Source organism: Leptodactylus fuscus, chromosome 1 (assembly GCF_031893055.1).
Source record: "Leptodactylus fuscus isolate aLepFus1 chromosome 1, aLepFus1.hap2, whole genome shotgun sequence".
NCBI classification, from domain to species: Eukaryota; Metazoa; Chordata; class Amphibia; order Anura; family Leptodactylidae; genus Leptodactylus; species Leptodactylus fuscus.
Window position 1 is genome coordinate 340,990,692 of NC_134265.1, and position 26,531 is coordinate 341,017,222.

At 40.2% G+C, this 26,531-nt stretch overlaps 1 protein-coding gene across 1 annotated transcript in view; it reads right to left on the reverse strand.

Moving 5' to 3' along the window:
• Positions 1-26,531, reverse strand: part of GABRA2 (gamma-aminobutyric acid type A receptor subunit alpha2) — a 147,771-nt gene that overhangs the window by 20,006 nt on the left and 101,234 nt on the right. Inside the window, exons 6-8 of the mRNA XM_075261618.1 lie at positions 25,243-25,325; positions 14,889-15,032; positions 11,137-11,289 (exon numbers count right to left, since the gene is read on the reverse strand). Coding sequence (XP_075117719.1) covers positions 11,137-11,289; positions 14,889-15,032; positions 25,243-25,325 — 380 coding nt within the window. The remainder of the gene's footprint in view (positions 1-11,136; positions 11,290-14,888; positions 15,033-25,242; positions 25,326-26,531) is intronic.

The window sequence follows — 26,531 nt, forward strand, 5'->3', positions numbered from 1 at the left end:
GATAGGAAATCGCTCTCAAGCTTTGCCATGAAGAGATTAGCGTACTGTGGCGCCATTTTGCTCCCCATTGCAGTGCCAGTCTGCTGTAAATAGATGCAGTCACCAAAGGAGAAGTAATTGTGAGTGAGGATGAATTTTGTGAGTTTCACCACAGCTTCAGCATTCATACCTTGCTTTTCCATAAAAAACTGGCAGGCGTTTACACCGTCCTGGTGAGGGATGTTAGAGTACAGGGATTCTACATCCATGGTGGCCAGGATGGTTCCATCTGGAAGGGGACCTATAGTGGATAATTTATTTAATAGATCTGTGTAACCTGAAGGTTGCTGGCTGTATCCTTCACTAAGGGTTTGAGGATGCCCTCCACCCATTCAGAAATCTGTCCAGTGAGAGTCCCAACACATGAAATGATCGGTCTCCCTGGGTTCCCAGGTTTGTGCAGTTTTGTAAGCATATAAAAGATCCCCGTCCTTGGACTTGCTGGTATGAGGTCGCTTAGGCTTATTGCTCCATCAGATAGGCCGGAGATCATCTTTTTTAGTTTTTTTGAATATTCCACTGTGGGGTCTGAATCCAACTTGGAGTAGTAGTGTGTGTCTGTCAGTTGTCTGTGTGCTTCCTGTATGTAGTCTGATGTGTTCATCATGACTATAGCACCACCTTTGTCCGCTGGTTTAATGATGATGTCTTTGTTATTTCTCAGGGATTGTATGGCCGTTCTTTCCTGGGCACTGATGTTAGATGGCCATCTTTTGTCTGTATCCAGTATAGTTGATTTGACCATGTGTCTGAAGCAATCTATGTAATTATCCAGATGTATATTGTGTCCATTGGGAGGAGTCCAATCAGATGTCTCCTTTTTTGCTAAGGTTGGAACCTCTGAAGGAGTAGGTTGGGTCTCCTCTGTGTCATTGTCACCAACATCTGCTAGTTTCAAGGGGTTAACTACTTTGCAATGTTGATGGCCATCAATATTAGATACTGGAAGACCCGACAGCCGCATATCAGCTGTTCATAGACAGTGTGACTCAGGTAAGGTTGGGCATCAATATTAGGAAAAGGATGACTCCCTTAATCCTTCTTTTGTTTGTTTCTAGATTTTTGGTTTGTGTTCGATACACTAGGTTATGCTTCTTTTTCCTTTCACCCATGGATACAAGCACACGTTTTTTGGTTTTGTGAATTTTTGCATTGTAAACTTTTGCCACTTCTGAAGTATAATGATTTTTGCAGTTTCTCAAATATCTGGTTGAGTTTTATCAGGGGTGAACCATGGCTTTCTGCTGCCTGAAGCAGACGTCAGAAAGCCGCTCCCCTTCCCCCGGAGGAGGGGGCGGGGTCACGCGGAAGGGGGTGGGGCCAAGCGGAGCGAGCGTCTTTAGCAGGCAGAGAGCAGGCACGGAGAGGACCAGCCCTCTGCCTGAGCGTGAGGGGCGGCCACTGGAGCAGCGCTGTTCCAGCGGCCTCCCCAATCTACAGCTTGTCCTGGACTGGCTTAGGTCAGCAAAAAATGCCTCCCTCCCCGGGGCCCTGGCATAGCGCCACCTGAAGCGGTTGCTTCAGGTCGCCTCATGGGAGGTGCGGCGCTGAGTTTTATATATCTAAAGAGAAATGTCCTCTATCCCTAAGGACTGAAATGTTGCTTTAGGAATAAACCCATATCTTTATATTTTTTCCAATATTTTGGCTTGCTGCCTCTTTTATCCCTTGGTTTTTGGTCTGAGTGAGATCATATACCGGATCTCTGGTAAAGACTGTTACATAGTGCTGCTCTGAATTTATATACACACGTGGACAAAATTGTTAGTCGCCCTCGTTTAATGAAAGAAAAACGCACAATGTCATAGAAATGACTTATAGATGACAAAAGTAATAATATCCAAATTATATGTTGACAATCCACAAAGATTCTGAAAGAATGTCCTATGGACAGATAAGACAAAAATCGAAGGCACATCAGCTCTATGTTCACCGATGGAAAAATGAAGCATATCTTGAAAAGAACACTGTCCCTACTGGGAAACATGGAGGAGACTCTGTTATGCTTTGGGGCTTCTTTGCTGCATATGACACAGGGTGTCTTGAATCTGTGCAGGGTACAATGAAATCTCAAGACTATCAAGGGATTCTAGAGAGAAATGTGCTGCCCAGTGTCTGAAAGCTTGGTCTCTGTCTCAGGTCCCAAGGGGCGCCACGAACTTGTAAGTCATTTTCAGCCAGGTGTCTGGATACTTTTGATCACATAGTGCATGTGTGATTGTGACTATGTTGGATGAGAGACCTGTTATAGCTGTTACATATGGTAAATTCAGAACACTTTACTGTACCTGCCTTTTCTGTCTGATTTTGTGATTTTATTTTCCTTCATTTCCATTCAGTGTTATTTTATAATTATATTATCTATACATACAGATGAAACCTAACAGAACTGCGATAGCTGTCACGTTGTATTTTACATTGTCTCATTACTTTACGTAGCTAAATTGTCCCAAATAGCTTTATCACAACGTGGTTGTTGAGCAACAATCTTTCATTACGGAACGTGTTTGCTATTTTGTATCTCATTTACGCTTTGCTTTAGGCTTATTTTAAATATGTGAAATGTCTATTTTTTCTTCCCATGATATATACAGTACATATGATATAAACTGAACTCTCTCTACATATTATTTATTCTGACACATATCCCCGAGGGGTGGAACTGTTACATCCTCAAGAGCTTTTCAAGAATATATTTTAATAAGTGAAACAAACACTTTTTGCTTTTTCACTGTCTGGACAACATTTCCAATAAAAGTCAAAACACGGGAAGAATCTTAATGTGTGGTGAGAGATTTCATTGAAGGCAACCTCTGGGACTATTTATCAGCGCACAACAACATCAGCAATATCCAGAGCAAAGTCTGCATGTGCTAAGAAAACAATGCAGCAGCTGGATACAATGGACATGACAATGCAAAATTACACTGCTAAGCGTGTTGGTTTTGCAAATGTCTGTGCTTTCTGGATTGGATTGGAGGGTATAAAAAAGTCACTGAAGAAAACAGACAGTAAATTTGTTGTTAAAGGGGTTGTACCACATATTAAAGGTATCCTCTACCCATAGGATAGGGAACACAAGATGCATAGGTTGGGATCCCCTACAGTTCCGGTTAATAGAGAGCTGCATCTACATCCATCTATGTGAAGAGATAGAGGATATGGAACCTTATGTATGTGTATCCAACGCTCCATTCAACCCTGATGACTGTAATGCAAAAGAGCATTGTATTTTTGGTGGACTTAATGAGAACTAAACAGCCGTGACTTGGTTCGGCCACTACATAGAGCGCTGTCTGCTTCCTGCTCCATTTTCTGTGTATCAACAGCGGATCAGTGGCATTAGCTGTTAAACCCTTACCAATCTGATATTGATGACCTATCCTTAGGCCCGATTCACATCTACATTCAGTGTTCTGTTCGGGGAGTCCGCTTGGGGACACCCTTGGGGGGCCAACAATATCTCTTGAAAAATTAAGTATAAGATGGTGGGGGCCGAGATTGCGCTATCTCTCTATCTCCCTCTCAGAGATGGAGCCAGTTAGGCTGGGTTCGTGTTGCTGTATACAAAAGATCAAAGCTGTTTGTCTTTAGGGCCTCTGAATAGGTCACTTAGGGTGTGTAGAAACAGGTTCTATAGCCTATTAATCGTTAGCCCCAAGGTTGGAGTGGTCTGACCAGCATGTGATCATTATCTCTCTGGCCCTGATATATACATCTAGAATTAGTGTAAGATGTCGGTTTACACATAAATATTTTAAATTCTTCGTTATTTCATGAGAAAGGTCATCCCAGTTTAGAAAGTAATAATGAGATGCAGATTACATTAGGCCTTATCCAATAGTCATGTGCCACATTTTATGTTATAACTCTACATCCAATCATCCAATCCAATCCATAACTACCAATCATGTTATTAGAATAGTCCAACCTGCTTTTGTCTGTATTGTATTTAAACTACCTTTTTGCACCATTAAAATTAGAACTCACTTGATACACCATCAGCTGTGTGTGTGACTTCTCCAGGCCTGATATTTACCTATGAGAACATAACTCAGGGGTCTTGTGCCTGTAACACCCCGAACACAATACAAAACACATTAAAAAGCGGTGAGGAGTGAAAGCACATGGACCCCATAGACTATAATGCGGTCCATATGTTTTCCACGTGGTGTCTGCTTGAGTCATGCGGAGAGAAAACTACTTTAAGAGCCACTGTCCTCTCCGCATGATTTGTGTGGACACCATGTGGAAAAACCCCGGGCCCCATTATAATCTCTTGGGTCTGTGTGCTTTCATCGCTCACCACTTTTTTTTAACGCGTTCGGTATTACGTTGGGGGGGGGGGCAAAAAAAGGCATAAACGATTTATAACTCTTGCCCAAGTACAAAATAAGCTAAGAGTAACGAGACAAAAGTCTTCAAAAATGACCCCAATCTCTAACAGTACATTACATTGACAGCCTATTTCAGTATAAGCAATGTAATGCATCACTTCTCCTGTGGGGGTGCTATGGGACCGTTAAACTTTTGCTGTCAAGCTGATGGTTGAGCCTTTCAACAAATTGCCCTCATAAATGTCCATACAGAATGTTTCCTTCTGAATTTTCTACACAGAAAATACAGTCTACAGCCTAATAAATCAGAAGTCCATTACCCAAACACTTCGACCATATGTCTGCTTAGATTTAGGATCCAGTTCTGAGCCTTGTAAAGGTAGCAAAAAATCAAATAGCGTGTCAATGTCTCCCAGAAGAGGACCCTCACTTCGTGGTACCATTGTACAACTACCGATATAGCGGAAGTTAAGAGAGCTGATCTCGAATAGAAAATCTATTGTGTTCGCAACAGATTTTAGAAAAGTATTCAGTCTAGTGACAGATCTGTAGTCAGGCTGGATATAGAAGAATAGATTTTAGACGTGATATTTTTCAGGTTATATAAAACATATATACTAAGATAATCTAGATGGTGGTTTACATAGAAAAGTTAAAATCTGTAGCTAGCTCACATACAGAAGTCTATGGAGAGGGGAGGACAGAGGAGGAGGCTGTTAATAGAGTTACTCATTCTGTGCAGCACTAGGTGGAGTCTCTTGAAACATGGCAGTGCTAAAAGGGGTTCCCTCATTCCCAGTGTAGCCAAGTGTGCCCTTTCCAGCATCCTCCTTCTCCCTTCCCCCCTCTCCATAGACTTATATGTAAAAAGTAACTCAGTTTGATATACTGAGAAGGAAACACATTTCTTAAGTAAAGTAGATTACAAAGTTTCTGATATCCGCATGTACTATTTATTGATGCTTTATAATTGGAGGGATGTTATAAAGAAGTTGTATCATGAATTAAACATATCACCTATCCTGGATTATTTCCCCTAATCTATTTATGAGCCTTAGATTTTATGAAACTGTTGCCCATATAATCCTCCAATCTTTTTACTCTGCCATTACTATATCCCGTGCTGTACAATCCACAATCTACAAACTACCGTTAAAGTGAAGAATCCCCTCCTTGGATGGCCGTAAAAATATTTTCTATTAAATTTCATGAGCGCCCCCCGGTCATCCGAGCTTCCGTGGACACAGCTTTTTGTCAGATCTCTGTACCGTCCTCTCATGTACTGTATTTATACACAGTAATACGGTCGCTATAAAGATATCTTTTACTAGTCATTGGGATTTCTTCTAACATTACAAAAAACAGATACAAAGTAACACTTAGGAGATGTACTGGAAATAGCGAGAAATGAAAGTTACTGAGAAAGTATATGATCTATCTATCTATCATCTATCTATCTATCTATCTATCTATCTATCATCTATCTATCTATCTATCTATCTATCTATCTATCGCTCTCTCTCTCTCTCTCTCTATCTATCTACACTACGTGATCAAAAGTATCCAGACACCTGGCTGAAAATGACTTACAAGTTGGTGGCGCCCTCTATCGGTAATGGAGGGGGCTTGCACCCCTTGTTGTTTTGCGTGGCACTATCACAGCACAGGCCTACATTGATGTATTAAACACCTTCTTGCTTCCCACTGTTGAAGAGCAATTCGGGGATGGCGATTGCATCTTACAGCACGATGGAGCTCCTGTTCATACTGCACGGCCTGTGGCGGAGTGGTTACACCACAATAACATCTCTGTAATGGACGGGCCTGCACACAGTCCTGACCTGAATCCTATAGAACACCTTTGGGATGTTTTGGAACGCCGACTTGATGCCAGGCCTGACCGACCTACACCGATACCTCTCCTCAGTGCAGCACTCCATGAAGAATGGGCTGCCATTCCCCAAGAAACCTTCCAGCACCTGATTGAACGTCTGCCTGTGAGAGTGGAAGCCGTCATCAAGGCTAAGGGTGGACCAACACCATATTGTATCCAGCATTACCCATGGAGGGCGCCACCAACTTGTAAGTCATTCTCAGCCAGGTGTCCGGATACTTTTGATCATATGGTCTATCTATCTATCTATCTATCTATCTATCTATCTATCTATCTATCATCTATCTATCTATCTATCTATCTATCTATCTCCTATCTATCTATCTATCTATCTATCTATCTATCATCTATCTATCTATCTATCTATCTATCTATCTCCTATCTATCTATCATCTATCTATCTATCTATCTATCTATCTATCATCTATCTATCTATCTCCTATCTATCTATCTATCTATCTATCTATCTATCTATCTATCTATCATCTATCTATCTCCTATCTATCTATCATCTATCTATCTATCTATCTATCTATCTATCTATCTATCTATCTATCCCTCTATCCGTCCATCCACCTATCTATATTGTATGAAATGTTCCTGATACAGAATAATCTTTATTAATTCAATTTATGTTTAGATGTGATTGATCTCACAATAAAATATCTATAAGATTAAAGGAGAGCGGATCCAGATTATCATGATAATCCAGATTGCCTACCGTATAAGCAATTCTACAGAAAGTGCTCCATTCCCTACAATACAATTCCTTTTACTACATTTTGTCAGTTTATTGACTACACCATTTTTCTTTTTTTATTTTGCAAGCAGAGCTTATATAAAATGTTTTCAGAATTGCACACAAACCTTAGCTTCAATTTCGTTAATTTGTCATGAAACGACTTCAATATAACGTAAGAGCAAAACATGTGGTAGCCTGCAGTTCACAACACAACCACTAGGTGGCCCTGTCACACATATAAACCTATAGCTTATATATCTTGTGACAGAATATCATGAAAACGTGTTGTTTTTTTGTATAGCTGGTCATCTTGCATTATCTCTGTATGCCAAGCAAAGAGGAGAGCTAAGGCAACACATTGTAGGAAATTACTCAAATTAAATCTCCGGATTAAATTATATTCTGTATCTGTACAAATAGATTAACTGTGAATGACTCGGGCCACTTGTTGGTGCGCCTATCGCATCTGACACCTATATAAAACTATTCATAGTCAAAATGATTCTGGTAGAAAACTGTTTTTTGAAATAAATATATTGAAATACTGAACACCAGAATTATTAATCCATTTAAATAAATATCAGGATCAAACTGATAGAAAGCTTGTTTAAACCTTCTCACTTCATGCAATCCTATCTCTACTTTCTTCTTGGCTATCCTGAAATGAGGGGCATAAATTGACCCACTTTGAAAAAAGCCACATGATTTTGCAATAGTCTGACATAACATGCCTATCGTATATGTATTTATCTGTTGCCACCCAGTGGTTGTATTGTGAACTGCAACCTGTCATGTTTCTGCTAACAGTTTCGATTTTGTATTGTGAGAAATTGTGAACCTTCACCAAAGCGGAGCCATCGTAAACGTGGACACATCGGTGTGAGGTAAGAGAGGCCTTCTTTATTACTGAGCATTTAAAATGTACAATATGACGAACATAGCATATGATGAATGAGACTGTTGCAGATATTTCTGCAGCAAATGTAATGCATGTTACTATACCCAAAAAATGTTTACAAAATTAACTAAAAAATATTACAGTAAGCCTTAAGATCCTGAGTGTCCTCTAGTGGTGGATCCAGGTAGCTAACATATAAGCCTTAAGGTCCTAAGCGCCCTCTAGTGGTGGCTCCAGGTAGCTAACATATAAGCCTTAAGGTCCTAAGCGCCCTCTAGTGGTGGCTCCAGGTAGCCAACATGTAAGCCTTAAGGTCCTAAGCACCCTCTAGTGGTGGATCCAGGTAGCTAACATATAAGCCTTAAGGTCCTAAGCACCCTCTAGTGGTGGATCCAGGTAGCTAACATATAAGCCTTAAGGTCCTAACACCCTCTAGTGGTGGCTCCAGATAGCCAACATGTAAGCGTTAAGTTCCTAAGCGCCCTCTAGTGGTGGATCCAGGTAGCCAACATGTAAACCTTAATGTCCTGAGCGTCCTCTAGTGGTGGCTCCTGGTGGCCAACATGTAAACCTTAAGTTCTTAAGCGCCTTCTAGTGGTGGCTCCAAGTAGCCAACATGTAAGTCTTAATGTCCTGAGCGCCCTCTAGTGGTGGTTCCTGGTGGCCAACATGTAAGCCTTAAGGTCCTAAGTGCCCTCTAGTGGTGGCTCCAGGTAGACCACTTATAAAAGTTTAAGAAATAGCAGACTTAAGCACCTAAAATATCATTGTAATAAAAAGTGGTTGCTGTTTATGTTTCATAGAATTCACTGAAATAATTGCTTAGTGTGAATACAATAACATATCATTGTAGATCATGCTCAGTTATTCTCCTATACTATGGCATTTATATTAGCTTACAATAGCAAAATTTACATTTCCTATTGCTGTCTAGTGCTAGAGCTGTCACTAGGTAACTATGACGCCTCCATATTGAGCGAGGAGAAAAAGGATGATTACAGCAATGGAAATATCCAACCGCTCCTTGGCAACCATTTTTTTCTATAACATGACTGGTTTAAAAATTGTGTGTACATGGAGATCTTCATCTGCCAGGTGGATGAGACACCTACAGAAAATCTTATAGACGTCCATAGAGTAGAGATACAAAAAGCCTACGTGATCTGAGCTGACCTGATTGGATCTATACTATACAAGTGAAATAGAAAACATCTGATATTTGTGATATATTTATATATTCTCTATGAATCCCATTAAAAGCTTTGAATTCTTCTTCCATGTTAAACAGGAGCGTTATCAGAGATCCTTCCTCCCAACCGCGGTCAGGCTGTATAATCAACATCAGGCTAAGCGAAGATCACTCCGCACAGAGAACTAAATGATCCTGAAGTCTTTCTTTTCTTCTTAGTTGCTATGACTCCTAGTATCTTTTCTATCTGCTATGAGCTTGTATGTGTTCTTTCTTGTAATATATTACTGTATTATCCATACTGCTGTAACACACTGAATTTCTCCATGGTGGGACTATTAATGGATTATCTTATCTTATTAAATAGGAGGAAAAAATATTAGTACTTGTTTATTCAAAAGATTCCAAATGTTCTACATTACTTATCTATTATAAGATAAGATAATCCTTTAATAGTCCCACAGTGCGGAAATTTCAGTATGTTACAGCAGCCTAGTAATACAGGTACAGGATAATACACAGTAATATATTACAGACGTAGACACACATATGCTGAGAAGAGAAGATATACTAGGAGTCCATAGCAGCTAAGGAACAGAAGAAGAAAGAAGGAAGACTTCATAATCATAATCATTAGTTCTCTGTGCGGAGTGATCTTCGCTTGGTCTGATGTAGTTTATACAGCCTGGTCGCGGTTGGAAGGAAGGACCAAGAGGAGAGGATCTGTCTGTTTGTATTTGTTAATTCTTGCACTACACACAATAAAGTAATTATGAAGGATCTTTTATATGACCTTGGTGTTGTGACGTTCCTCTGTTATTCCTCCTGGTAGTTTATGAATAAATTGGCAACTGGATGTAATCATTCAAATTGGCGAAGGGTTGTGTCACTGCAGAGTATGACACTGGAACTTTACATGTTAGACTGTGTAGTGCCACAACCTCAACTGTTAACCAGGCCTGTGGAGTCGTTCGGTCAAACCACCAACTTCGACACCTCCATTTTTCCACAACCCAACTCCAAAGCCAATTCCTTCTCCGACTCCTTCTGATGAACTGACGATAATGGTCAGACAGAAGTAGTAAAACTCCTCAAATTCGTTAAGAAGCAGCATGTAGCCAAATATGGAACTAACTACACTTATAATTAATTATGCAATATTAATAATTGTATATTATCATTAAAGGGATCCTAACATAAAAACTAAATTTTTTATGCCTACCACATAGGAATAGCCTTAAGAAAGGCTATTCTTCTCTTACCTTTAGTTGTCTTCTCCGCGCTGCCATTCGGTATAAAATCTGGTTTTCGTCGGTATGAGAAGGAGTTTTCTTGCACTTACAATACTGTGTAAGCGGCCATTTTCTTGTGGCCGGCGGGCATGCGCCCTAGAAGTTTGAAGCTACCGGCAGAAGAAGACGCTTGAAGAGGCCGGTTCCTCAAGAAGATGGAGGGGGCACAGGAGAGTTCTCTCACAGCATTGGGGACGCCCCCAGTGCTGTTTGAGTGCTGGGAACCGCCCCCAGTGCTGCGAGAGAATTCATTTGCATACCAACGAAAAACGGATTAAATACCGAACGGCGGCATGGAGAAGACATGTAAAGGTAGGAGAAGAATAGCCTTTCTTAAGGCTATTTCTATGTGGTAGGCAGAAAAAAATTGAGTTTTAATGATAGGATCCCTTTAAAATTCTTAGTTCTTTTATTTTGAGGTCAGAGGCGCTAACTTTTTTCCAACTCCTCCCAAAATTGTTGCTTACACGGATTCTTCTATATACATTTTCTAGAAGGACTAACCAAGGAATGGCACAAGACAGAATTCTTAAGAAAGGATTGTTATTCCCAGAGAAATACAAGTAATTACTACAATAGATATGTCCAGCATGCTAATACATCTTCTTTATGTATTTTCTGCAATATCCTCTTAGTAGCTGTGATTATAATTGCATATTACATGTGACTGATATTATACACCGTCTATCTATGGGAAAAGTAAAGCACTTCAATAATAATGCCATAACTATGTGACATTACTTACCAAAGACTGTTCTTGCAGGCACAGACTCCCTGTTCAGCCAGAATGACACCTGAGACAAAATGACTGTCATGATGCAGGGGAGATAGGTCTGAATCACAAAATAACCAATTTTTCGCTTCAAGTGAAAATGTGTTGTCATAACGGTGTACTCTCCTGCCAGACAGAAAAATCCAAATGAGAATTTTGTTCAGAGAACAGAAAATTCACTGCACAGATTACTATACAAAAGAGCATGAAATGCAGCACAGGATGGCCTCATTCCTCTGCAGGCAAGGAGAGGTCATAAACAAGGCAAAAGACGTTTTATCTGTCCATGGTAATACATGGTATTCATCTTTCATCAATCTAAATTAGTATACTCAGAATTAACGGGAGGGGTGGGGGTGCTGGTTTCATATTAAGAAAGCTTAAAGAGGACCTTTTACCACCTGGGGCACATGCGGTTTAATACACCGCTAGAAAGTCAACAGTGCACTATCGGCTTTCCCGTTCTGTGCCCCCAGTGAAGAGCTATCGGTGCTGGTACCGTAGCTCTTCACCATCAGAAGGGCGTTCCTGACAGTCAGTTAGGAAGGCCCCTCCTCACAGTAACGTCTATAGCGCTGTACTGTGAGAGGGGGTGTTGCTTACCGCCCACTGAGGATGTTGATCAGTGAGGAATGCCCCGTAGTACTAGTCTATGGACGAGCACTATCAGGAGGAGAGGGGGCGTTCCTCTCCGCTCTCACAATACAGCACTATAGGCGCTACTGTGAGGAAGGGCGTTCCTGACTGTCAGAAAAGCCCTTCTGACAGTAAAGAGCTACAGTACCGGCACCGATAGCTCTTCACCGGGGACACAGACCGAGAAAGCCGACAGTGTGCTGAATTCAGCGCACGGTCGGCTTTTTAGCGATGTATTAAACCGCATGTGCCCCAGATGTTGAAAGGTCTTCTTTAAAGAAAATGTAACAGGGCACATCTACACACTCCGGATTACCAACATTCAACTGGAATCCCTACAACCCCTGACGGCCAATGACTGCACAACATTGAAGCCAAAACCTCAGATGGATTTCTGCCACATTCATTTATTTATTTATTTATTTGACAGTATTTTTTTGTATCATTTAGTGACAAAGTTTTTTTTATATAATACTGTATATAATATAGAGAATTAAAAAAGATCAAAACAACAAAAACGGTAACGCTTGAACGCTGCTATTGCAAGGAATTGCAAATAAATGGCAATGCAACTAATGAATGTAAAATACTTTACTCCACAAAACCAAGGATAAAAGAATGGGCAATGTGCCATCCTGGCATCTTCGTCAGGCCAACAAGAGGTCAATAAGACCATATAGACAATTAAATGTTAAACATTTTTGCAAAAAAAAAAAAAAAAAATTAAAATTTTGCAGAATTTTAAAGATTTTTTTGTAAGCATCTTACTAGTCACAGTCTGTTGTCCAGGCCTTAGAAAGTTACTGTATACATGAAATACCCCTTTAAGTTTTCTGAACTGTTTAACAGAATAGAGGTGTCAAACAGATGTAACAATATTTGACAGCCAAAGGCAGCACGGTGGTTAGTGGTTAGCACTGCAGCATTGGATCCTGGGATCGAATCCAACCAAGGACATCTACAAGGAGTTTGTATGTTCTCCCTGTGTTTGCATGGGTTTCTTACGGATATTCCCAACCCCAAAGACATACTGCATGATGACTTAGTGGTTAGCGCTGGAGTCCTGGCTTCAAATCCAACCAAGGACAACATCTATAAGGAGTTTGCATGTCCCTCTGTGTTTGCAAGGGTTTCCTATGGGAGTTCCCACATCCCAAAGATGTAATGATTAGAGATGAGCGAGTACTGTTCGAATCAGCCGATCCGAACAGCACGCTCCATAGAAATGAATGGATGCACCTGGTACTTCCGCTTTGACAGCGGCTGGCCACTTAACCCCCCGTGTGCCAGCTACGTCCATTCATTTCTATGCGAGCGTGCTGTTCGGATCGGCTGGTCTGAACAGTACTCGCTCATCTCTAGTACTGATAGGACAAAAAAAAAACATACACTGCTAAGTATATGAGGCTTTGTATGTATCTTACCTGATCTCTGGATATGGGGGTGTACCCACCACTTTCTAAAGACTACAAAGCCATTGCATTTACTTGTCTACTGAGTCCCATTCATTTAGCTAACAATAAAGATACTATGGCCTAATGAGATGACTTGGTTCATTCTGTTTAATCTATACAGTAAAGATACAAAGTCAGCACCAGAAAACATTAACCTATTGTGGATGCTAGAAAGGCCAATGTGTAAACCGATATGCTTAATTTTTTTTTATATGGTTATATAGTTATAAGAATATATCAGCTCATAGCCAAATACTTAGAAGAGTTGTACACTGATTTTTATTTTTTATTTTTTGGCCTATCTTCAGAATTGGTCATCAATAAAAGATCAGTCCAATACCCAGGGCCACTCCTGATCAGGTGTTTGGAGTGGCTGAAGCCCTCATGTAAGTGCTGTCACCTCTTTCGTATTTACAACACACCCTGTTTCATAGTGGCCGTGCAATGTAAAAATGACCTCGTCCCATTCATTTTTTTCAGACAATCCCAAAAATTTTTGGGACATCACATGACTACTATGAAACAAATGTGGTGCAATGTGAATTTTTTTAAATGTAGATTGTGAGCCCCACATAGAGCTCACAATGTACATTTTTCCCTATCAGTATGTCTTTTTGGAATATGGGATGGAAATCCACGCAAACATGGGGAGAACATACAGACTCCTTACATATGTTTTTTTTTGCCCTTGGTGGGATTTGAACACCAGGACCCAGCGCTAGCAAGGCTTCAGTGCTAACCACTGAGCCACCGTGTGCAATGTAAATTGTAAAGTGATCAAGGCACTCCATGAGAGCAGCAGCTCCCTGTAACATCTGGTCGGTGGGGGTCCTAGTTGTCGAACCCTCACTGAACTTTTACTGATGACTAGAGATGAGCGAGTACTGTTCGGATCAGCCGATCCGAACAGCACGCACGCATTGAAATGAATGGACGTAGCCGGCACGCGAGGGGTTAAGCGGCCGGCCGGCGTCAAAGCGGAAGTACCAGGTGCATCCATTCATTTCAATGCGTGCGTGCTGTTCGGATCGGCTGATCCGAACAGTACTCGCTCATCTCTACTGATGACCTATCCTAAGGATAGGCCTAAATAATAAAAAAAAAAACAAGTGGACAACCCCTTAAATATACCATTGTTGTGCACTAAGGCAACACTTTAGGGGGCGTTCACACTTGCGCCCGTGTCCGCCCGTTGGATCTCCGTCCTACTCTCCGGAGAAACTGGACAGGGGACAGCTTCCTGGTGGTCATTTTTAAAACCCATTCATTTTAATGTTTTTTTTCAAAGTAAACCGCCAGTGTCCGTATGCACCTTCTTCGCAGGGAAACCATTTTTTTTTTTAGCACGGACACTAGGTCCGGCATGTCCGACTTTATGTCCGTGCAAAAAAAGCCAGTTTCCTTGCAGATAGGTCTCCTACGGACACCGGTGGTTTGGTTTGAAAAAAGCATCAAAATGAATAGGTTTTAAAACTGCCCGCCAGGAAACAGTCCCCTGTCCAGTTTCTTCAGGGAATAGTACGGAGAAACCGGCGGGCGGACACGGGCGCCAGTGTGAACGCCCTCTAATTTGAAAAGCAAATGTTAATTCATAAGTAAAAAATTTCTTCTCCAAAGTAAAACAAATTCACTTACCTGTACTTGACTTAATGGTTTCTTTCCCAACCAGGTGACCTAAAAGGACATACTGATTCAATCTTGAGCCATCTGGTGCCACCACCACTGATTCTGTAGCATTACGTGTCCATACATACGTCACTTCTGAGGTTGTGTAAGCATCTGCGTAAGGCAAATAAAGGAAGATTTTACATTTTATTCATGGCTTGTCACAGCATAAGTGTCTGAATGGAAAAAACATTTGTCAGCATCTGAATCAGACAATATATCTGATATATCTAAAGAAGTAAAAAAAAAGATCTGTACAATGGGTAGATAGATAATTGTGCTCATCTACTGGCAACTGCAGATGGGGCTTTCCTTCATGGTGGAATACTGGAGTCAGGGGATAATCATACAGATCAGGGAGAGTGTGTGCCTACATAGGCAGTACGGAGACTTACAAGTCATTCCTGCTCCGCTAGGGATTCAGTATCCCTGCGCTATGCTGAGGAGGCCCAATAGGCCGAAACAGCGCTGTCCATAGCTGGGAATCTGTTCCTTTTGGAATAGAAATACTAATTTGGCAATTAAATCCGCATCATGATAGTAGACTTTTTAACTGAGTCATGCATGATGTTAAGGATGCTGCCCTCTAGAGGGCGGCACACAGAGTGCACTGTTCTCCTAATTACATCCTGGTGGAATACTGGTGAACTGCCGATTCAACCCCATGGAAAGCCCGCTTAACACAATACTACTAATATTTCTTCGATTTGTCTACAACACAATAGATAATCATTATTGTTCTGATACAATAGGGTTATGTATATTCATAGAAAACTTACATTTAGAGATGAGCAAATAGTATTCGATCGAATACTAGTATTGGTCGAATACTGTGCAGAAAAATTCCATTGAATTCAATTCAAAAACCTCCTCGTGCTCCTCATCCTGCTACTTCCGGAACTTGGAGGATCCAATGTGTCGAACCATGGAAACCGGAACAACATTCCCGTTTTTTTCCCATAGACTATAATAGTATTCGAATACTACTCGCTCATCTCTACTTACATTCTCAGAATCATGGACTTCAGTAAACAGTTCATAAAAATGACTAAACGTAGACTATAAGCATAACAAAAAAAATGCAACTGATTCTCTAAGATACCTTTGTTTTCTAGCTAAGCAGAGAAGTTATTTGATCTGTACAATTTAATATGTATGTGTAAAGCTAAACATATCATTTATGGTCATTTCTAATCTTCAGCTAAGTACTTCCTTATCCTTCCTCTTAGCTGGACATGCCAAGATAGAGATGTCACAAAATAAGCAGATTTTCAAAGCAACATGATTTCATTATACTCAGATGCCAATCCTATACATGGCTATGTGTGGACACACAGTGGTCATGTGGTGAATTGCAGCCTGTCAAGGATTTTTCTAGTATGCAACCATATAGCGATGGAATTATGTCATAAGAAATTGGAGTCTTTCACCAAATTCAAACTAAGATTAGGATGAACACATCTGTATTTTTGTATTATCTGGGGGGCATCTCTGTTAATGTAACTCCCATTTTATTTAATTTTTTTCCCATTGTGCCAGAATTATTGAAGATTTTTCTAATATCCTTAATTAACCTGCCTAACCTCTTTTTAATAGATTTTAAGATTCTCCCTTGCAACTTATTAACTGAGCTGTTACCAGGGAAAACCTGTATACATTTGTATTGTCAGTATGTACATCTGTAGCAATTTCCATTGGGGGATTGTCATGTCAAATGGCTGTAGCTTTCAGTCTTGCAGTACACTTCACTGTACAATATGTGTACGGCAGCTGATAGAAATCTTGAAAGTTTGACACTATAGTCACCCACCCTACCATAAACAGTTCCCTTGACCAAAGGGAATCTGAGTTTTATTCAATTAAAAAACATTTAATGTATATCATACACATGTATAATAAGAAGATTAAAGGGGTTGTCCCATCTCAATGATCCTATCTACTAGTTTATGTAAATTGAAGCCTTTTCCTAAATATATTGCTTTAGAAATTCTGCTTTGTTTGCCTGCTATCAGACCTTATTCCTCTCATTGTTTACACAGTGTTGCTATAATGACGGATCTATAGGAAAAGTAACATCACTCACTCACTGCTCTTGCTGGCAATCATTCAGCTAATTGCAGTTTGCTGATAAATCCGCCTGTTATCTCTCTATGTAAACACACAGATAACACTGAGTCCGTTCTGTACAAGCATCTGCATATTATTTGATCTGCATAAGTGTTGTTTCCTTTAAGCTGTAATTTCTAGTGCAATACTAATCAAGGACAATCATTCCTTATGTCTGCTACATCTGTACCTCTTAGTTCACTATATTTGGCAAATAACTTTTTATTACTTGAGTTCCGAACCTCAATATAGATGCATAGCCTTGTGCTCTCCTTCAACACTACTATGTAACCAAAATGTACCTAGCTCAATGTTCTTGGCAGATAATACATGCACTCATAAATACAGTACCATTCAGTTCACGTCTCTTCTTTAGAGACTGAAATTTGTTTAATTATATAGTATAAATATAAAAAATGTAAGACTACAAATTGAGAATTAATACATGTAGCCATGAAACAAAAGATAAGTTACATGAGGTCGTTCTCTGAATTTTTACCCATTAGAAATGGACAGTGGCCTTGAAAATTAGCTGTCAGTAAAAGATGAATGGCTGTCTACATACAGTAGGTGATAAGTGAATGGTAAGCATCACCGCTGACCTATCGTTCGGCAATTCACAGCTGACAAGTCCAAGTTTAATTTATAGTATGTCTTAATGCTTTGACACTTAAATGCAAAAGCCGTTGTTTTACTTCTCTGCCCACAAAATACTATTCTTTTATACTATTAGAATAGAAAAGCTCAACTGTCTGCTTAATACAGTGTTAAAATATTATAAAAATAATACATAACTAGCCAAAAATATTGTAATCAGTAATGATGGTTAAGTGTTCCCAGACATAAGAGAGACCCAAATGTAGGCTAGGTTCACACGAAATGTAGGCTAAGTTCACATGAAATGTAGGTTAGGTTCACACAAAATGTAGGCTAGGTTCACACAAAATGTAGGCTAAGATCACACGAAATGTAGGCTAGGTTCCCATGAAATGTAGGCTAGGTTCACATGAAATGTAGGCTAAGATCACACAAAATATAGGCTTGGTTCACATGAAATGTAGGCTAGGTTCACACGAAATGTAGGCTAGGTTCCCATAAAATGTAGGCTAGGTTCACACAAAATGTAGGCTAAGTTCACATGAAATGTAGGCTAGGTTCTTATGAAATGTAGGCTAGGTTCACACAAAAAGTAGGATAAGATCACACGAAATATAGGCTAGGTTGACACGAAATGTAGGCTAGGTTGACACGAAATGTAGGCTAGGTTCACACGAAATGTAGGCTAGGTTCGCACGAAATGTAGGCTAGGTTCACACGAAATGTAGGCTAGGTTCACACGAAATGTAGGCTAGGTTCGCACGAAATGTAGGCTAGGTTCACATGAAATGTAGGCTAGGTTCACACAAAAAGTAGGATAAGATCACACGAAATATAGGCTATGTTGAAATGAAATGTAGGCTAGGTTCTCATGAAATGTAGGCTAGGTTCACACAAAAGTAGGCTAAGATCACACAAAATGTAGGCTAGGTTCACATGAAATGACGAAATGTAGACTAAGTTCACATGAAATGACGAAATGTAGGCTAGGTTCACATGAAATGTAGGCTAAGATCACATGAAATATAGGCTAGGTTGACATGAAATGTAGGCTAGGTTCTCACGAAATGTAGGCTAGGTTCCCATGAAATATAGGCTAGGTTCACATGAAATATAGGCTAGGTTCACACAAAAACTAGGCTAAGATCACACAAAATATAGGCTAGGTTCACATGAAATGTAGGCTGGGTTCACATGAAATTACGAAATGTAGGCTAGGTTCTCATGAAATGTAGGCTAGGTTCAGAATTTCCAGCCCAATTTTGAGCGGCATTCAACTCCAAATTCCATCCAGAATTTGCCCCTCATTGTTTTCAATGTGAGTCAGCAACGGATGCTGAAGAAAGAAGCGTCCTACTCGATCTTCCTGCAGACTCTGTTCCTGATTCAGCTGCAGAAAGTGCAGCTTCGACTTTCTGCTGCAGGATCTCCCGGGCTAGAATTTGTAGAGAAATCTAAGTTGGTTAAGATTGCCTTAAATTCCCCTCCATATTCTGTCATGTGGACCTAGCCTTATACTGTCATCCAAATTCCTCATCACTGAAAAAGAAGTATGAAGTTTTGCTAGGAAAATTGATGGAGGAAATTTAATAGACAATGATAGGCAAAACTGGTTAACACTATGGCGGCCTTTAATTTACATAAGGTAGAAAGATTCCTCCCATCTCATCCAATATGGGAATAGACCTGTCTCCATCTCCCAGAGGTGGTCAGAAATTACGAAAACAGCTGATCTCTGTTGTTTTATGCTTTCGTAATGCCCATAGAAGTCAATAGGAGTTATGGAAACAGTGTGGCACAGAGATGCTGATGTTATGGAAACAGCAAAGCTCACAATCTATGTCGTTTCTGTTTGCTCTTGACCGTAACTGTGACTCTGGGACTTGGGATAAGAAGAATAAGCTGCATATTCCCATTTTGGTATGGACCTTATTGCACATATATCTTCATTGCTGCAATTTTACCAACTATTTCTACTATGAAAAACATATTTAGAATTGGTCACTATTCATTTTCCTTAAATTTGTCCATTGCAAGCTTAAAACTTGTGAAATTCACTAGACCTTAATTAGAGCTTTATAAGTTTACATTTTCAGGGAAATAGAACTTTTGATTCAGACTGAATTCATTCAAAATGAATCGAATCGAAAATCTGGGAAATTGGGGCAGCATGGTGGCTCAGTGGTTAGCACTGCAGCCTTGTGGTGCTGGGGTCCTGGGCTTGAATCCTGCCAGGAACAACACCTGCAAGTAGTTTGTATGTTCTCCCCGTGTTTGCATGGATTTTCTCCCTTTCTACAAAAGACATACTGATAGGAAAAAAAATCTACAAGCTAAAAAAAACAAAAATGGAAAATTTGTTCACCAAAGCCCTTCTTTTCGGATGGATATGTCCAGATATTGTATGTGAGTCACAGGTGGTTAGTTTGTAAAAAGAATACTATTTTGCAATATTGTGTCACAAAGTGATATGCTATATGTGACTGTGAGGCCACCCAATGGATGTTTTGTGAACTGCTGCCTCTCAAATCATTATATAGTTGTGGGACATTGTATTACATTGGAAATCTGAACTTATTTGAGACAAGTTATCAATAGACATATTTGTAGTCCCATGTCATGTAGCGGTGTCATGTTCCTGTTATACTGTAACTTTTGTACTATGAAATACACTCACCGGCCACTTTATTAGGTACACCATGCTAGTAACGGGTTGGACCCCCTTTTGCCTTCAGAACTGCCTCAATTCTTCGTGGCATAGATACAACAAGGTGCTGGAAGCATTCCTCAGAGATTTTGGTCCATATTGACATGATGGCATCACACAGTTGCCGCAGATTTGTCGGCTGCACATCCATGATGCGAATCTCCCGTTCCACCACATCCCAAAGATGCTCCTCTATTGGATTGAGATCTGGTGACTGTGGAGGCCATTGGAGTACAGTGAACTTATTGTCATGTTCAAGAAACCAGTCTGAGATGATTCCAGCTTTATGACATGGCATTGCATTATCCTGCTGAAAGTAGCCATCAGATGTTGGGTACATTGTGGTCATAAAGGGATGGACATGGTCAACAACAATACTCAGGTAGGCTTTGGCGTTGTAACGATGCTCAATTGGTACCAAGGGGCCCAAAGAGTGCCAAGAAAATATTCCCCACACCATGACACCACCACCACCAGCCTGAACCGTTGATACAAGGCAGGATGGATCCATGCTTTCATGTTGTTGACGCCAAATTCTGACCCTACCATCTGAATGTCGCAGCAGAAATCGAGACTCATCAGACCAGGCAACGTTTTTCCAATCTTCAATTGTCCAATTTCGATGAGCTTGTGCAAATTGTAGCCTCAGTTTCCTGTTCTTAGCTGAAAGGAGTGGCACCCGGTGTGGTCTTCTGCTGCTGTAGCCCATCTGCCTCAAAGTTCGACGTACTGTGCGTTCAGAGATGCTCTTCTGGCTACCTTGGTTGTAACGGGTGGCTATTTGAGTCACTGTTGCCTTTCTATCAGCTCGAACCAGTCTGGCCATTCTCCTCTGACCTCTGGCATCAACAACGCATTTCCGCCCACAGAACTGCCGCTCACTGGATGTTTTTTCTTTTTCGGACCATTCTCTGTAAACCCTAGAGATGGTTGTGCGTGAAAATCCCAGTAGATCAGCAGTTTCTGAAATACTCAGACCAGCCCTTCTGGTACCAACCACCATGCCACGTTCAAAGGCACTCAAATCACCTTTCTTCCCCATACTGATGCTCGGTTTGAACTGCAGGAGATTGTCTTGACCATGTCTACATGCCTAAATGCACTGAGTTGCCGCCATGTTGGACAGGTGTACCTAATAAAGTGGTCGGTGAGTGTACATGGGAGTCAAGTAAAACGAGGCAAATGTAGGTTCATGTTCCATAGGCAGTAGACCTAGACCCACAGAAGCCAAATCCTTCCTGACCCCATTAAGTTCAGAATATATGAATTCATTCCCTGGATCAATCGATAGTCATGGGGCGCAATCACACTACCATTGTTAATGTCCGTTGCTGTCATGGAATTGCGTCACACTTTAAATACATTTTCTTAGCAAGAACTTCCTAAAAGTTCTCTACTACTGAATATGCAAAGTTATGGCTAATATTCCGAGCCATGTGTTACAGCTCTTTTATGATTCAGACATCCAGGGTAGCTACCTACAGGTGACGGTAAAGAGACAGCTTTATTCCTTATGGAGATTTAATTTGCATCCCTTTTCCCCCCAAGGACTATAAGAAGGCTCCTGAAGAAGAACCATTTTCCCCCCATCCTTACAGCTACTGCTTCACAGTGAGTGACAGCACCGCATCTCCTGAGACTTGTGTCACCCATAGGCAGCAGTATCTATTCCTAATGTCCTAAATATGTGAAGGGTATAGAATACAGAAAGTACGGATAATTAAGAGCCATAGACAGGTTTCTTCAGAATATAGTGTTCATACAGAAAACTTGCTTTCTCATGAGATTTCCAAAGGACTTAGGACTGCATTGTTCGGGGAAATCCCAAAATCCAGGAAGAACTGAGTAATACAACAGTGGCATTAATAGCACTGAAAATGTTCTTTTTTTAGTTTGTATTCATCTTCCGGAGCTGTCACAGAACTCTAGATGTTTACCTTATTGGTTTATTCTGCAGTTTGCTAAGGTCAGCTCCAGGATGATCGGAATAGCTCAGCACTGACTTTCAATGAAATGATCTCTTCTACTACAACAGCTTCTTGCTATGATTCCTGACAAAAGGCACTGTCAGGATAAAGGGCATGTAAAATATCCCTATGGTATATGGACATCATAGCGCACCCGACCCTATGAGATGTATACTCGAGTATAAGCCAAATTTTTCAGCACAGTTTTTGTGCTGAAAAAGCCTCCCTCGGCTTATACTCGAGTCAGCAAAAAAAAAAATACTGCACCCAAAAACTCCGACCATTTTAATTTTTGAAATTTTCCAGTAGCTGCTGCATTTCCCCCCCTCGGCTTATACTCGAGTCAATAAGTTTTCCCAGTTTTTTGTGGTGAAATTAGGGGGTCGGCTTATATTCGGGTATATACGGTAACAATAATACAACATATTTTCTCATCATTTCCTCCTATATTCCTTCTAGAAATTAATGAATGTATTAACTGAATACTTTTGTCCCTGTTGAAAAGTGGGTTTCTGCACATTGTCAACACTTGGGGGGTTCACTTTACCGTCAACCACTTCAGTACCGGGCCAATTTGTGGTCCAGGACCAGACACATTTTAAGTTTTTTTTGGATGTGGATGCGGTTTTGAGGGCTGTAACAGTTTTCTCATATGTCTCATTCCACTAATTTTTGCGTCTTTTTTCGAGGACACATAGGGCTTTATTTTTATGGTGTTTATATTTTCGAATGTGTTTTAATTTTTTTATATCTAGGAAAATATAAACATAATAGGAGGGAAAATATGTCCGGTTTTCACTGTTCTTTTAAAAAAAAAATGTAATAACAGTGCTACTGAAAAACGTTATAAAATATTTTTTCCTCTCTTTTACGGTAATTTTTTTATTTTTTATGGTGTCAGCAGGGGGTGGGGCTATAACCTTCAATAACAGCGTTTTATTGGCATATTATTTTATTTATTTTTTAAATTATTTTATTTATATTTTTTAAAAACTTTTTTTATTCATTTTTTCACTTTTTTTTTTTTTTTTTTTTTTTAACTTGTGTCCCCATAAGGTCATAATAGACCTTTGGAGACATCTGATCACTTTTTATTTGTTAGGGAGTCCGATTTCCTCTGCAACTGGGGCTGGTACATTTAGCCCCAGTTGTAGGAGGAATCCAGCCTCCTGTACGCTACTATACACCTGTTGGACCCAGCAGCTCTTGCAAGATGCTGACACCGGCGGATCACGCGACCGCCAAGTCAGAGGGCGGCCCCATCATGGTGGTGCGCATCGCTGTGTATACAGCGCTCATAAAATGAATGCTGACTGCAGTTAAATGTATACACAGATATACACAGCGATCGAGAAGGCAGGGAAGGTAATAAACCTTCCCTGCCTTCTCTCTGGGAGCTCCAGCTTAAGTTCCAGCCGGCTCCCAGTATCAGCAGCTGCACGATCTCGTGCAGCTGCTGTGTTCTGACAGGATGTACTGGTACGTCCTGTCAGAACAAGGAAATCACTTTGGGCGGTCTGTAAGTGGTCAATGTCCATTGCTGTCTTCCGTCATAAAATGACAGCAACAGACATTAAACTGTCATAGAGAACAGACACAGACTGAGCCGGTGTCCATTCCCATTGAAACTAATGTAAAAAACATGATGGATGCTATCTTCGTTCATGTTATTGTCATAAGGGAATCAAATATTGGTGTAATAAAGTTCAACTTGAACTTGGTAATTTGCTACATCATAATAACTCATAATAAAAGCCAAGTTAAAGTATTCTACTACTGATTATATTAAATCGTTATCTGCTAAATTAACTTTTCTACATCTGTATATTCTAAAACAGACATGTTAGGAGAGCTGATAGGTCTTTAAAGGGGTATTTAAGTTACAACAAGATACCTCATATCCACAGGATTGGTGGGAATCTGGCCACTAAGGACTGCATTGACCATAAGAATGGGGATCCTGTTCCCCCATGTGAATGGAGCACTTCTGCTCCAATCATTCTCTATTGGACTATATGTGGCTATATCTGGTATAGAAAGCCACAGTCACAGCCAAATGCTCCATTCATTTGGGGATGTATGGGATCCCCATTCTCATGGTCAGTGGGGGTTCTGGTGGTCAGACACCTAGTGATCAGCTAAATCAAACATGGGGAATTTTTTTGCAACTGGAATACACCTTTAAAACATACTGGACTTTGTGTATCCACTGAATGTACAACATAACACTGAGCAAACTGAATCTGGGGAACTGGATACATCTGTCTTCACTTTACTCCCCCTAGTGGCAGCCTACTGTGTCAAAAATATTTGTGTTTGGCAAATCTTTGCATGTATAGAATGAAGTTTATCAATATATTATAAATGTATATTATAAGTATAAAAAAAAGAGTAGGGCCAATAAAATAGTAATGTTAATAGTAATAGTAATATTTACAATCCTATCCACCATAATCCAAAGCCGCCATGGATATGACTATGACGTCTTCCTTCTTTCTTCTTCTGTTCCTTAGCTGCTATGGACTCCTAGTATATCTTCTCTTCTCAGCATATGTGTGTCTACGTCTGTAATATATTACTGTGTATTATCCTGTATCTGTATTACTAGGCTGCTGTAACATTCTGAAATGTGCCCACTGTGGGACTATTAAAGGATTATCTTATCTTATCTTATATATAGGTCGGGATGGTAGGTCAGAGCAAAGTTTGCATAACACATACTGTATACCGAACATCTAGCCATATATTTAAATGCAGGAATAGAAGCAATAGTCTTTTTTCTATGGAATTAGAAGTGATAAATTCATTGCCATTAATATCTGGTTCTTCTTTGTGTTCTAGAACACTGTAATTATGTGCAACAACAATACATGTAAAATGGACACAAAACAAGTCAGTACATTCTAATTAACAAGTGACCTTCAGACAAAGACCAGCAAATACTTACAGCTGCCAAATTTTAATGGACAGGCATGTGCATCCATAGGAAAATCTTCCAAATGCATGGGGCATTCAGCCTGGACAGTGAGCCTAAGAAGCAGACACAAAAAAAACAATATGTTTTCTTTTCTAAAGATTAATACAAAAGGGAAATCTGTTGCACAATGCAGCCCAACTTATGGTGACTGAGATAAAGAATTGCTTCGTTCCGCTAATAACATCATTAACATTTAAATCTGCGCTTTTATTTCCTTTTCATGTGGCCCTTCACAAGGCGTTTAGAACATCAAAACATTGCAAACAAGCAAATTTCCATAATTTCCATATTTTATAGACATTCACAAATACAACAGCAGTTGTCATATTGATGCGGTATCTCAACACTTGGCTTATTTGGGAGAATTAATGGTAATGATACTTCAGCTAGAAAGTTTTTTTTTTTTTTTTATCAGAAACACCTGAGCAAATTTTTTTATAATACAATTAGAGTGGAGGAAAACACAATGATTTGTTTAAAGGGAATGTGTCACCAGAAAATTACCTAAACTAGTGTTATATTTTTTCAATAATTTTAATTTTTTTTTAAATTTCCATACTGCAATGCAGAATAAGTAAGGCATCTTTGGAAAGCTACTGGCATTAGTGTGATACCTTAAACTGCGCTGCCCACTTAATTCACCTCTCCCCCCGATCTTCATCGGCTGCTCCCCTCTGCCAGTCCCTCCACTAGCTACCCAAAGCCCAGCGAATTGAGTTCAAGCTACTAACGCTAACATACAAAGCCATCCACAACCTGTCCCCTCCATATATCTCTGACCTAATCTCCCGCTACCTGCCCACACGTAACCTCAGATCCTCCAATGACCTCCTACTCCGCTCTGCTCTCATCCGCTCCTCACACAACCGTCTCCAAGATTTCTCCTGTGCATCCCCCATACTCTGGAACGCCTTACCAAGACACATAAGACTGATCCCCACAATCACAGACTTCAAGAAGGCCCTGAAGACTCACCTATTCAGGAAGGCCTACACCCCCCAATAACACTATCACCGCACCGCCATCTGTACAGTCTCCCCCTCTCCTTCTGTCTCTACCCCCTTCCCTCATAGATTGTAAGCCCTCACGGGCAGGGCCCTCTACCCCACTGTGCCAGTCGTCACTGCTAGTATTATATCTACCTGTATATTCTGTGTATTGTATGTAACCCCCAAATGTAAAGCACCATGGAATTAATATAATAATGTAAAACACCATGGAATTAATATAATAATGTAAAGCACCATGGAATTAATATA